Source organism: Planococcus citri, chromosome 5 (assembly GCF_950023065.1).
Source record: "Planococcus citri chromosome 5, ihPlaCitr1.1, whole genome shotgun sequence".
Classification (NCBI taxonomy): domain Eukaryota; kingdom Metazoa; phylum Arthropoda; class Insecta; order Hemiptera; family Pseudococcidae; genus Planococcus; species Planococcus citri.
The window spans coordinates 57,750,317-57,764,269 of record NC_088681.1 but is presented as its reverse complement, the minus strand read 5'-3'; the positions used below and the strand labels follow the sequence as shown (position 1 = coordinate 57,764,269).

The 13,953-nt window shown below is 32.0% G+C and overlaps 1 protein-coding gene across 1 annotated transcript in view; it reads left to right on the top strand.

The window, feature by feature from the left end:
* gogo (golden goal) overlaps positions 1–13,953 on the top strand; it is a 235,284-nt gene that overhangs the window by 205,433 nt on the left and 15,898 nt on the right. The window contains exons 5-7 of the mRNA XM_065365706.1: positions 3,391–3,767; positions 8,803–9,030; positions 9,767–9,928. Coding sequence (XP_065221778.1) covers positions 3,391–3,767; positions 8,803–9,030; positions 9,767–9,928 — 767 coding nt within the window. The remainder of the gene's footprint in view (positions 1–3,390; positions 3,768–8,802; positions 9,031–9,766; positions 9,929–13,953) is intronic.

The following is a 13,953-nucleotide window of genomic DNA, read 5'->3' as shown; positions in this document are numbered from 1 at the left end:
CATTCATTTTGATAAACTTGGCTCGATATTTTCAGAATTTTTTCAATTTACTCGTTGGAAATTTCGTGTTCCCTGTATGGTTTTTTGTTCCATTTTTTTTTTTTTTTTGAAAATGAACCCTCGGGTATTTTTCCTAAATTGAATCGATTTTTGAAAATTTTAAAGTTTAAGTGTCTTGGGAAAAATATTTGAACTGGAACAAAAATGCAGAGCATGAAATTCCTCTTCAGTTAAGTGGATAAAATTCTTTCCGAAGAGTCTAATTTTTGTGATATTTTGAGCAATAATTAAAATATTCAACTTGTATCGCTCAACCTTTCAAATGAGGTATGGCAGGTTACGTATAAAAAGCTTATTGAAATATGCATGAAATTGAAAAATAAATAAATTAATTAAATCTGAACATTTCCTGGGTCTACTTTGATCAGATCAAGTCGAAGTTTTAATCGAAATAGGTCCTATCAGACCCAATAGAGAAGACCTTATTGGATCTGATGAGATCTATCAAATCTGGATAAATATGATCTAATCTAATATGGTCTGATCCTGACATTCTCTGGATCATTTCATCTGATCAGATCTGGTAACCCTATGTCACTTACACGAATCAATTTGTTCGCGAATGATTCACCAAAAATGATTCAATTCGTTCGCGAACGATTCACTAAAAAATTTTAATTTGTTTGCGAATGACTCACCAAAAATTATTCAATTTGTTCACGAATGAGCCACTTACATGAATCAATTCGTTCGTGAATGATTCACCAAAAATTAGGTAAATGAATCGATTCGTTCGCAAACGAGTCACTTATACGAATCAATTCGTTCGCGAATGATTCACCAATAATTATTGAATTCGTTCGCAAATGATTCATCAAAAATTGAGTAAATGAATCGATTTGTTCGCGAACGAGTCACTTATACGAATCAATTCGTTCGCGAATGATTCACCAAAAATAATTCGATTCCTTCGTGAATGATTCGCCAAATATTATTCAATTCGTTCGCGAACGATTCACTAAAAAATTGAATTTGTTTGCGAATGACTCACCAAAAATTATTCAATTTGTTCACGAATGAGCCACTTACATGAATCAATTCGTTCGCGAATGATTGACCAAAAATTAGGTAAATGAATCGATTCGTTTGCGAACGAGTCACTTATACGAATCAATTCGTTCGCGAATGATTCACCAAAAATTATTCAATTCCTTCGTGAATGATTCACCAAAAATTGAGTAAATGAATAGATTCGTTCACAAACGAGTCACTTATATGAATCAATTCGTTCGCGAATGATTCACTTGAAAATCAACCAATTTGTTCGATCACCAATCGGTTGTGAATAATTCGTTTCGAGTCGATTCACTTCGCTTAAAAAGAGATCAATTTCTATACAATAGTTTCACATACACCAATTGATCTGTTTGCGAATGATTTACCAAGAAATCAATCAATTTATTTAATCGCCAATCGTTCGTAAATGATTCGATTCGATTAATAAACACATCAATTACAGTGCAAAACATGTTTCGAAAAAAGTGAATCAATTCGTTCGTAAAGGATTTTTATTTAAAGAAAAGTCGGTCTTCCCACGCTAAATGCGTGAGTGTTTTTTTAACCCCGAAATTTTCAAAAAATGGTCCAATTAAAACTCATTGAAAAATGTGGCTTGGCAGCTAAAATGTAGAGATTTTTCTTTTCCAATCACAAAGTCGAATTTCTGCGGACCTGATAGCGATTTAGAGTCCACGCATCCAAAAGCACTAATATGTTGGCCCAAAATTTAAAAAAAATTTCGAAATAGGTATGTTTAAAATATTTTTCAAAAAATTTCCCGAAAAAAAGTTGAAAAATGTAATTGAGCAGCTACAACTCTAAGAAACTTATTTTCTAGTCACAAGTCGAGTTTCTTGAGGTTTGGGAGTAACTTTAAATGACAAAACATCCAAAATGGAATTTTTGATTCCAAATTTTTCAAAAAATTGCCCAAAAATGTAGAGTAATGTGATTGGGCAGATGCAAATTTTAGAGTGGACTTTTCCAGTAAAAAGTCGAGTTTTTTAAGGTTTGAATGTGATTTCCAGTTCACGTATCCGAAAAAGTATTTTTTAAACCCAAAATGTTCAAAAAATGGTCCATTTAAAACTCGTTGAAAAATGTGGTTATGACAGCTAAAATGTAGAGATTTTTCTTTTTCAGTCAAAAATTCCAATTTCTTGCGGATGTGGCCGCGATTTAGAATACACGCATTCAAAAGGACTTCGGTGGGCCCTAAAATTTCAAAAAATTGCCAAAATATAGTCGAAAAATTCGTTTGGACTGCTACAAGTGTTGGAATCGTCTGAAACTCGACTTGTGGCTAAAATAAAATATAATTTCCATAGTTTTCGACCATTTTTGTAAAATTTTTCGAAAAATAGGATACAAACCAAATTTCAGTTTTTCGTTCCCATTTTATCAAATTTTGATTTATGGAAAATGGACCAAACTAAAATACGTTCTCCATCCTCCTAATGACAAATACATACCTACAGACGAGTAAAAAAATATTTTTCAATCAGATGCAATTGAGAAGTGTGTTTGAGTGAAGATTTTTTTCAAACATCATATTTTCCCCCTCGATGAAGTGATCATACCCATTTTTACTGCTTTTTTTTCGTCTCTCATGCAACATTTTTGTCAGTTTTCTCATAATTATTTCGTAAATACGTAGGTATTAGATTATTTCGTATTTCTTTTTTTTTTTTCATATTTTCCTGAACTCAATAACTTATTCGAGTACATTATTTTGAATTTGAAAAATGGAACGTTCATGCGATAAAATGATTATTCATAAATTTTCGATGATAAATCACGCCGAAAAATAGGATCTTAGTTAGAAATTTCAAACCGTATTAAATTACCAAGTCAACCTATTAATCCTTCAAAACAAACATTTTCTCGAGTTTAAATTCGGAGAACTTTTCACCTCATTAATATACATATAGTACAAAAAACAACACCAATTTTATTTCCAAACTCGTTACCCGTATACTTAATATTTCCATACACACAACGTGAAAATTTCTTCGAAACTAAAATTCAGCTATAAATTTCACGTCGGACTAACGAAAAAGTTACCAGACGGACAATTATAAAAAACACGAGGTAATTCGTCCTCTAGAGAGTATAGCATTTTGCGGAGCACGCAGCGGTTAATAACCCTGTAAAAATTTCGCCATTACTCACGCAATTTTTTCATTAAATTTTACACCGATCGAAGCGCGATACGACTTTCTGGCTATGTGACGGACGTAGCAATTCATTTAAAAGGGTGTAATTTTCAAAATCCTAAGCTATATTGTATACTGTATACTTGTTGGCTAACCATCGACTTAATATTTTCAGTCTGTACAATGTGCCACGCTATCGAAATTCGTGTACCAGTCAATTACACCGCTTTAACGGGAGATTTGGAGATTCACGTACAAGATTTGACACCGCAAGAGGACCCTTATTATGTGCAACTACTCGAGTACTACCCGTTGGATAATTCGTTCACTATAATCAGTTCGACACCGTTGGTTTTGGATAATGCTACGACTCTCGTGTACAAGGCGAAGTTCCCTTGTGGGGTGATCTCGCAAGGGGGCAGATACGGCGTTAGAATACAGTCGGATTTTAATTCCGATATTAACGAGGTGCTAGTGACGGTTTCCGATGATATCACCATACGTAATATGTCTTCGTACGATTTGGGCAAAGCTAAGACCGAGAAGATGAGGGTAAGTTGATTCGGTTTTTGTGATGGTTTCTCTCAGTGGAGAGTAATTTGACGAATGAATTTTTGAAAGAATTTAGTTGGAATTTTAGGATTCGCATTCACGCTTCTGTTTCAATAAAAAATGAACTATTGTAGAATTACCTACATACATAATATCCAAAGGAGACAATAATTTCGACCGATCAAAATGGGTTGAAATTTTGCCAAAATTTCAAATATAGCAATGTAAATTTTTTTTGAGAATTTCAGAAGAACTTTGAGCCTTGAATCAGGCCATTAGTGTTGCGATTTTTGGGTAACCTGTAAAATGGGTTAAAAATTTCGGGAAAATGGAAAGTTTCGACGAAAATGTATTTTAGAGCATTTCTAAAGAATTTTGAGCTAAAAATTAACGTATAATTTTTGAGATTTTTGAAAAGGTGTGATGCAAATTTTTGAAATGGATTGGCTTTTATTGAGAATTCCAAATATTGTGATGACATTTTTTTTTGATCTACTTCTACAGAATTTTGAGCTCAAAATTGTGTCATGATTTTTGAAAAAAGGGTCATGCAACTTATCCCAATGAGTTTAAGTTTTGAGAAAAATTCAAATATTGCAACGAAAATGATATTTGAGCATCTCTGAATAATTTTGAGCCGAAATTAGCGCCATTCGAGAGATTTTTGGAGAAAGTGTTATCCGACGCATCCAAATGAGATAAGTAACATTTTGAGAAAAATTCAAATATTTTAACGAAAATGTTTTTGATCATCTCTGCAGAATTTTGAGCCAAACTTTGGGACATTATTTTTGAGATTTGAAAAAAAGTGTTTACAATGCATTGAATTGGGTTAAAATTTTGAGAGAAAAATTGAAAATTTCCATTCAAACCCTTAAGAAGATTCACTTATGAATCAGAAAATGAGTCTTTCTTAATTCAGAGTGATTCCCTCAGCTCACTAACTGCTATCCAAAATCTATTTTCTGACCACCCCCTAATTCAAAATATTCATAAAACTCTATTTAATTTACAAAATTCAAATTATTCCATCCAGTTTATGTATGAACCCAGCCATATTGGAATCACAGGAAATGAAATTGTAGACAGAAATGCAAATTCTGCCACTACTCTTTCTCCTCTCACATTTATCACAGCTGACGACCTTAAATCTATCTTCACCCAAAGAAAACTTGAAAAATGGCAAACATTTTGGTCCTTCCAAACATCAAACAAGCTCTTCCACCAGAAAAAAACTACTCAGCCTTGGAAAAACCTATCTCAACTAAATAGACTTGAAGAAATCATTATAACCAGATTGAAAATTGGCCACACAAAAATCACCCACAATCACCTCTATGAAAAGGCCTCAAAACCCATATGCCAGTTTTGCCTGTCAGAACTTCTATCTGTCCAACACTTACTATGTCACTGTCCCTCTTACATCATGCAGCACAGACTATCCCTACAAATAGATGATAGATCCCTATTCATACCAGACGACCCTTTTGAAATTAAAAAATTCTTAGACCTAATTAAAAAACGTGACCTTACCAACTCGATATAAAATCTCACACAACGGGTGTAATAATCAAGTAATTACAAACACCAAAAAAAAAAAAAAAAAATGTCTCATAGCCTATTACTGAGAGCTCAATATTTTTCAGAAATGCACGAAAAAAGTTTTATTGATAGAAGTTTTTTCTTTTTCGATTTAAAACTGTTTTAATAAGTCGCATGACACCAAAAATCCCGAAATTCATGGCCCAATTTTGCTGTTTGTAAATAATGCTTCAAAAATGTTGAAAAGAGTTTTAACAACCACTTTTGAGTTTGTTCCCAAAATTCCAACACATTTTATAGGTTGCATGATACTCTTTCAAAAATATTCTTCAAAAATGTTTTCGTTGAAACATTTGGATTCATTTTGAAATTTTAACTCATTTTGATAGGTCACATGACAATTTTTTCGAAATACTTACTGAAAATTATGACACAATTTTGAGCTCAAAGTTCCTCAGAAGCTAAAAAAAATCATCTTAACAGTGACATGAAATTTAAAGATGAAGGATTAAGGGCTTATAATTCTTCAAATATGCTCAAAAATACATTTTTGGTTGAAATGTTTGAATTTATCTTAAAATTTTAACCCATTAAGCCACATGACTTTTTTTCTAAAATTTCATAAAATGAGAAATCAATTTTGAGCAGGAAAAGAAAAATGTTCAAAAAAAAAACAAATTTTGGCCGGAATATTCGAATTCATCTAAAAAATTTATTTAACCCATCAAGTCATATGCCCCTGTTTCAAAAATCATGACACAATTTTGAGCTCAAAGTTCCTCAAAAGCTAAAAAAAATTGTCTTAACAGTGGCATGAAATTTTAAAGATGATGGATCAAGCTTATAATTCTTCAAATATGCTCGAAAACACATTTCTGGTCGAAATGTTTGAATTTATCTGAAAATTTCAACCCATTAAGTCAAATGACATTTTTAAAAAAAATTTCATGAAATGAAAAATCAATTTTAAGCATGAAATTCTTCAGAAAAATGCTAAAAAAAACAAATTTTGGTCGGAATATTCGAATTCATCTAAAAATTTCATTTTAACCCATCAAGTCATATGCCCCTGTTTCAAAAATCACAAGAATCATGACACAATTTTGAGCTCAAAGATCCTCAGAAGCTGAAAAAAAATCGTCTCAACAGTGGCATGAAATTTTAAAGATGATGGATTAAGCTTATAATTCTTCAAAAATGCTCAAAAACATATTTTTGGTCAAAATGTTTGAATTTATTTCAATATGTTAACCCATTAAGTCACATGACATTTTTTTTCAAAAATTTCATAAAATGATGAGTCAATTTTGAGCATGAAATTCTTTAGAAATGATCAAAAAATACATTTTGGCCGGAATGTTCAAATTCATCTAAAAATATTGACCCATCAAGTCATATGCCCCTGTTTCAAAATCACAAAAATCATGACACGATTTTGGGCTCAAAATTCTTCAGAAGTACCTTCACAAAAAACATTTCATTTTAATTGAAGTTCTCCTACAAATAATTTTGAGAAGTTGTATGACATTTCTCCGAAAAATTCAGCAATAATAATCTAATTTTGAGCTCAATATTCTTCAGAAATGCTCAGAAAACATTTTTGTCGAAGAGCTTCAATTTATATTGAAATTTCAAACCATTTCAATTTGCCAATTCATCATACTTTTTTAAAAATCTCAAAAACCATGACCATAATTTTGAGCTTGAATTACACTAGGCAACGGCATATTTGTGTTCGGGTTGAAAATGGGCTTAATCGATAGTTTAGACCCTAAAACAAAAAACAGAATGGGGATTTTCAATTTGAGTTGTTTTTGTAGTCAGGAGAGATGATCAAAGTTGCAAAAATGGCCGTTTTTGCCCTATTTCAAGAGTTTGTGGAGACATCAGTATTATGTTTCAAAAAAAAACAAGGTCATATTCGGATTCTACGCACTTTTTTAAGTAAACAATTTCACCGGATTTTTGATTTTCGAAGTTTCAAGCGCATACGGAAGATTTTTGTCTGTAATATATTTTAAAACTTGGAGCGAGAGCCTCGCCCGCGCGAACACGGTTCCGAGCCACGATTACGTGGTGGAGTAACGCCAGCGTCGCGCGCTCCGAGTTTTAAAATATGTTACAAACAAAAATCTTCCGTATGTGCTTGAAACTTCGAAAATCAAAAATCCGGTGAAATTGTTTACTTAAAAAAGTGCGTAGAATCCGAATATGACCTTGGTTTTTTTTTGAAACATAATACTGATGTCTCCACAAACTCGTGAAATAGGGCAAAAACGGCCATTTTTGCAACTTTGATCATCTCTCCTGACTACAAAAACAACTCAAATTGAAAATCCCCACTCTGTTTTTTGTTTTAGGGTCTAAACTATCGATTAAGCTCATTTTCAACCCGAACACAAAAAAAAGGTCAAAAATTGTTGCCTAGTGTTATGTTTCAGAAATAATTCTCAAAAAAACATTTTTATGCATCTAAATGCTTTATTTACTTTTAAATTTTTGATCCATTTGATAAGTTTCGTGGAATTTTTTCAAAAATCCCAACAATTATGAACCAATTTTGTGCTAAAAATTTTTCAAATGTGATGAGAATATGACTGAAGTATTTGAAATTATCCTAGAATTTCCACTCAGTTGGAAGTCGGACGACACTTTCTCAAAAATCTCAAAAATCATGACACAATTTTGAATTTTGGTTTCAAAATTCTTCAGAAGTGCTCAAAAAATATTTTCAGTTTCATATTTGAAATTCTAGAGAAATTTTAGCTAACTTTTACTGTTTCATGACACCTTTTCAGAAATTTCAAAAATTTTGGCTCAATTTTGTAGGTACTAAAATGTTTTTCAAAAACGATAGTCTATGAAATTCGTTTCTATTAGTTTCTTTACACATCTTCAAAAAATTGAAAATCCATGACACAATTTTGGGCTCAAAATTCTTTAGAAGGGGTTTAATAATATTTTCATTGTGATATTTTGGAAATTCTCACAAGACTTTAGACCATTTTGAAAGTTTGTAAGAAACTTATTCAAAAAAAAAATCCCTAAAATTTGCTTCAAAAAGTACTTCTGAAACACTTAAAAAACACGGTTGTCGAAAAATTTGAATCTGTGTCCCAATTTTGATCCGTTTTATAATCAACTTTCATGACCCTTTTTTAAAATTCTTGAAAATCATGACCCAATTAAGAGCTCAAAATTTTTCAGAAACGTTCAAAAAACATTTTCATTTTTTCCAAATTTTTAACCTATTTTATAAGCCGTGTGGTCTTTTTTTTCGAAAATTCCAAAATTCATGATCCAATTTTCTCTTGATACGTTTTCAAAAATCCAGAAAATCAGAACTGCACAAAAAGGACTTTTTTACACTGGCCACTTTTTCCTCCTTTCTATTCTAATCACTTCTCAAATTACTCTCAAATGCCACAAAAAATTACCTGATAGTTAATTGATTACCTTGATTCTAATTTTTCTGAATGTTTTTTTTTTTCAGGATTTCATAATGCAACTAGACGTAAGATGGCCCATGGTTAGCTTGAGTATCGAACCGCAAGAAATCGAGACTTACCCGGATATTAATGTAACCGCCTCGGTCATGTTTCAAGCATCGTATTGCGAACCTGCCATCGGATCTTTGGTACCGGAGACCTGGATTAGTTTAATTTATTGCGGTCATTCTCCTTCCGAATGTAAATTGGATAACGTCTCGCATCTGTCGCAGGTAAAAATAATCACCCTTTATGGTATCGAATCAGATTTTCATAACTTTGCGTTTTCTTTTCCTTCTTTTCACATATTTTTTTTTTCTTCACACCAGAAACGTCACGCTAATAAAATATCAAACCTAAGGAAAACTCGTTGATACCCATGTCGTATTTGGCAAACGTGTCGGACAAGCGAAATAGTATAAATCCGTCGCCGAGATTTATACCCGAGAATTATTTAGGGTATTTTGGAACGATGGCATAAATTTCAAGCGGTGTAAATAATGTGTCGTGTGAAAGACGCGAAGATGTATTTTTTTTTCTCTCCTCGCTCGAATTTTATTATATTATTTTTCTCGCGCCCTGTGTAGAAAAATTTTTCAACATGAAATCGAAGCCCGAGTTGGGTAATTCGAGCAAGGTTTTTTGACTTTATATTTCGGATAAAGCAGCTTCTAGCGCCTTAAAAACTTTACTAACGCTAACGACTACCGTGTTTTTCGAGTGTTAACAAATGAAACGTGATGTCAAAACTCATTACGTACTCTCGAATATAAAAATGTAAGGTTGTTATTTTGCTTGGAACGTGACATAGTGACACGAACAGCAACTATATACGTTTCGCTTTTATACAATAATAACACTTGAAGTTGTTACGTAGTGCTATGTTTCCGATAAGACGTTTCATCTTGCAACTTTTTAAGCAGCTCGTTGACGATTTTCTTTTTTTCCCTTGATGTGTCTTCTTCGCAGATTTTATACTCGGAGCAAATCAGAGGATATCCGAGGCTGAGAGATATAAGTTTAAGATGTCAATTATTTGGCCAAGCGGGATATTACACCTTGTATCTGACTAGTGGCATGCATGCTACCGGATCTGTCGTTGCTACTATTCCAGTCGAAGGCTTGCTGAAAGTAAGTTTGGGAGAATTGAGGGGAAGATGTTGCTTGCTTTTTCCCTTTTCTTGATTGTGTGCTCGCTTTACTTACTTATTGTATGAATTTTTACGTCGAGTTGCGTGTCCCTTGCAGAAACTTATGGAACTGGTAGCAAAAGAAAGAGAAATTTTTAAAAAGTTTTCACAATTTTCGAAAATTTGGAGAGGGAGAGGAAAACTAGTTTCATAAAATGGGCATTTTGCACAATTTAAAAATTTTATTGATTTGATGGGTTGTTAAAAGGCTAAAAAAAATCAAATTCCTGAATCTACTTTTTTGTTTTACAATTTTTTCATGTGATTTTGATAGTTGGATTTTTTGATGTTTTTGAATTTGCTTTCTTAAAATTTTGAAAAATTTTCCTCCATTTCTAATACAGCCTTTTCATATTCAAGTTTGGAAAGACTCGAGTACGATTTTAGAAGAATTTCCTTAATTTCAGGTGAACTAAAGTGTTATTCGAGAAAATAATTTTGAGTAAGATTTTCTTGTGATTTTAAAACGATAGTCTCATTTTTGAGACATTTTTGTGAAATTTTAGAAGCAGGTATTCCGATTTTGATATATGTAATTTAATTTTGTGATTAAGAACAAATTTATTGAAAATTTCGAAATTGACGAAGTTTTTCTTCATCTTAGACAGTTTTTTTTTTTTTTTTGCCAAACTTGAATGGTTTTCTAGCAACTTCACGTGTTTTTTTTTCATTTTCGATGGGTTCAAGTTCAACATCGAGTTGGGATTTAAAAGAAGTCGAAGGAAACGTGGTTCAATTTTGAGTTTATTTCCATTCTAATTCAAGTTTAAGTTTCATCTTTCTTACAATTTTTAGAACACGTTTCTCGATTTTGTGAAAATTTTATCAGACTATGTGGATTTTGATGCTTTTTTGCACAAATTTTTCAACATTTCAGGTACTTAAGTATTCAAATCTGGTTTTCAAATTGGAAGAATTTTCAGAAAATTTAATTTTGTGTGAAGGTGAAAAAATGGAAATTTAAATTTTGGAATTTAGATTGTCCCTTGCCTGTCATTTAGAGCAGTTTTTAAACTCCCTGTGAATTTTTGGAGAGAGGCTCACAAATTGTAATCGAGTTGAGCTTTTGAACTAAAATTTGATATGTGCCCCATTTTTAGACTCATCACCATCAATTGAAAGTGGTTTCAAGCAATTTTGGAAAGTTCTGAAGCTTTCAGAAATGTTTTGAAAAATGAAACTTCTGTAAAATTTCAACTCAGGTGTCCTGTTTTTGTCTCCTTCTCCCCCTATCCAATCATTTGAAAGTGGTTTTGGTTCGTTTTGAGCTGTTCTAAAGTGTTCAACAAGTCCTTGAAAACAGTTTTCACAAAATTTTTCCTACCTAATCGAATTAAAAAACTAAATTTGGCGTGTCCATCATTTTGGAGCCTTGCCTATCCCTTGAAAGTGGTTTCGACTCATTTTTGAAAATTGAAACCCCCGGAAAAGTTTTGAAAAATAAAACTTCACAAAATTTTATCTGATTAAGAGTTTTCAAAAATTCCAATTTTTACAAAATTTTTCAAAATCGAGCTAAAAAATTAAAGGTGTAGGTATCTTACATTTTGGACCCCTCTCTCAGCAATTGAAAGTGATATAAGTCATTTTGGAAAATTTTGAAGATTCAAGCAAAGTTTCAAAAAATAAAAATTTTACAAAAATTTCACCCAATTGACCAAAAAATAAAAATTTGACGTGTGTTCTGTTTTTGAGCTCTTCTTCTCTATTCCAATCTTTTAAAAGTATGATTGGAAGTAGTTTCAAGTAATTTTGGAAAGTTCTAAAGCCTTCAGAAAAATTTTGAAAAATGAAACTTCTACAAAATTTCAACTGATTGATCTGAAAAACTGAACTCTTGCATGTGCCATTGTGCCTTGTTTTTATCCCCTTCTTCCCCTTTCCACCAATTTGAAAGTGGTTTTGATTCGTTTTGAGCTGTTCTGAAGTGTTCAGCAAGATTTCGAAAAAAAAATAGTTTGTAATCAAATTAAATAGTACCTAAATTTGGTGAATCCCTTATGTTGGACCCTTCTCTATGAATTGAAAACGTTTTGAACTTATTTTTAAAAATTTTGAAAACTACAACTTTCACAAAATTTTATCTGATTGATCTGAAAAACTGAAATTTTGCGTGTGTCCTGTTTTTGACCTCTTATATTTTTTTCCAATCATTTGAAAGCGGTTTAGATCCGTTTTCAAGCTCTTTTGAAATGTTTAGCAAGTTTTTGAAAATTTCAATTTTCACAAAATTTATCTTAATCGAACCAAAAAACTAAATTCGATGTATTCTTGCTTTTTGAAGCCCTTTCTCATCAATTGAAAGTTGTGTCAAGTCATTTCGAGAAATTTTGAAGCTTGCTGCAAAATTTTAGAAAATGAAACTTTCACAAAAATTTTACCAGATTAATCAAAAAATAAAAATTTGGCGAATGTTCTGCCTAATTGAGTCCTTTTCTCCTATTCCAGTCATTTAAAAGTTTTGATTTGTTTTGAGCTGTTCTGGAGTTTTCAACCAACTTTTTGGAAATTTAAATTTCTCCAAAATTTTTTTAATTTGGACCAATTAAATTGAATTTGTTCTGTACCCTATTTTAGACTCCTTCTCATCAATTGAAAGTGATTTCAAGTCATTCTCAAAACTTCTGGAGTCGCCAAGAAATTTTTGAAAATTATATTCTTATAAAATTCCACCCACAATTGATCTGGAGAACTGAGATTTGGTAGATGTTTTGGTTTTTCCCCTTCCCCTCTTTTTCTAACATTTGAAAACGGTTTCAATATTATTGTTTTAATTTCAAACAATTCTGGAGCCTCCAGCAAAAATATTTGCCAACTACAAATCTTACAAATATTTACATAATTGAGCTAGAAGGCTGAAATTTGGTGTGTGTTCTGGTTTTGATTCCTTCTTCCTTCTTCAATCATTTGAAAATGATTTCCATTCGTTTTGAATGGTTCTGAACACTTCAAGGATTTTTTGGAACTTACAATTTGTATAAAAAATTTATATTATTTAATCAGGAATTCCAAAATTTGACATGTGCGCTGGTTTTAATCGCTCTTTTCTCTTTTCTAGACATTTGGAAGTGGTTTCAATTCGTTTTCAGCTATTCTGGAGTCTTCAAAAAAGTTCATTTTATTAGATAGGTAGAGGTACCTACAAAATTTTATGTTTGCTCGAGATAAAAAAAATTGATAAAATTTGACTTGTAATCTGTTTTTTACCACTTCCCTCCTTCTACACTAATTTAGAAGTGTTTTCAATTCGTTTTGAAGAATTTTGGAGTCTGTGGCAACTTTTTAGAAATTTCAATTTTTACCAAATTTAACTTATTTGAGCTTAGAAAACTAAAATTTGATGTGTGCATCACTTTTGACCTCTCTTATCGTTTTCCAGTCATTTGGATGAAGTTTTAAATTGTTTTGGGCTGTTCTGGAGTCTCCAGATAATTTTTATGATTCAAAATTATGACAAAATTTACCCTAATTGAGTTAGAAAACTGAAATTCGGCGTGTTGCTGTTTTTGGCCCATTTTCTACCTATTCAATCATTTTGTAAGCTGCAAATCTTACATTCGATGTGTTCCCAATTTTTGACCCTCTCACTCCCTCACATCTGCTCTGCCAAGTCAAGTATTGAACACTGCTCGAGTGAGTGCTCTTGGATAATCCTGGAGCCTACAAAAAATTTCTATAAATAGAAATCCTCGCCAAATTTTAAAAAATTTGGCGTGCAAAATAAATTGAAGACGATTTCACGTCATTTTTGAGCCTTTAACATGATTTTGAAAATAAGCACTCTCAAGAGCAAGTAAATGTGCGAAACGATGCTTCGCAATAATACCTAACGCTTTAAAATCATCATTCATCACAAATATAAGTGCTTGTTTTTAGCTCGCTGCATGATTTTGAAAATCAAATAACGCTGAATTCGCTTCTACAGCCAGCCATCTTCCATACTTACCTCTCTAATCTAATATCATA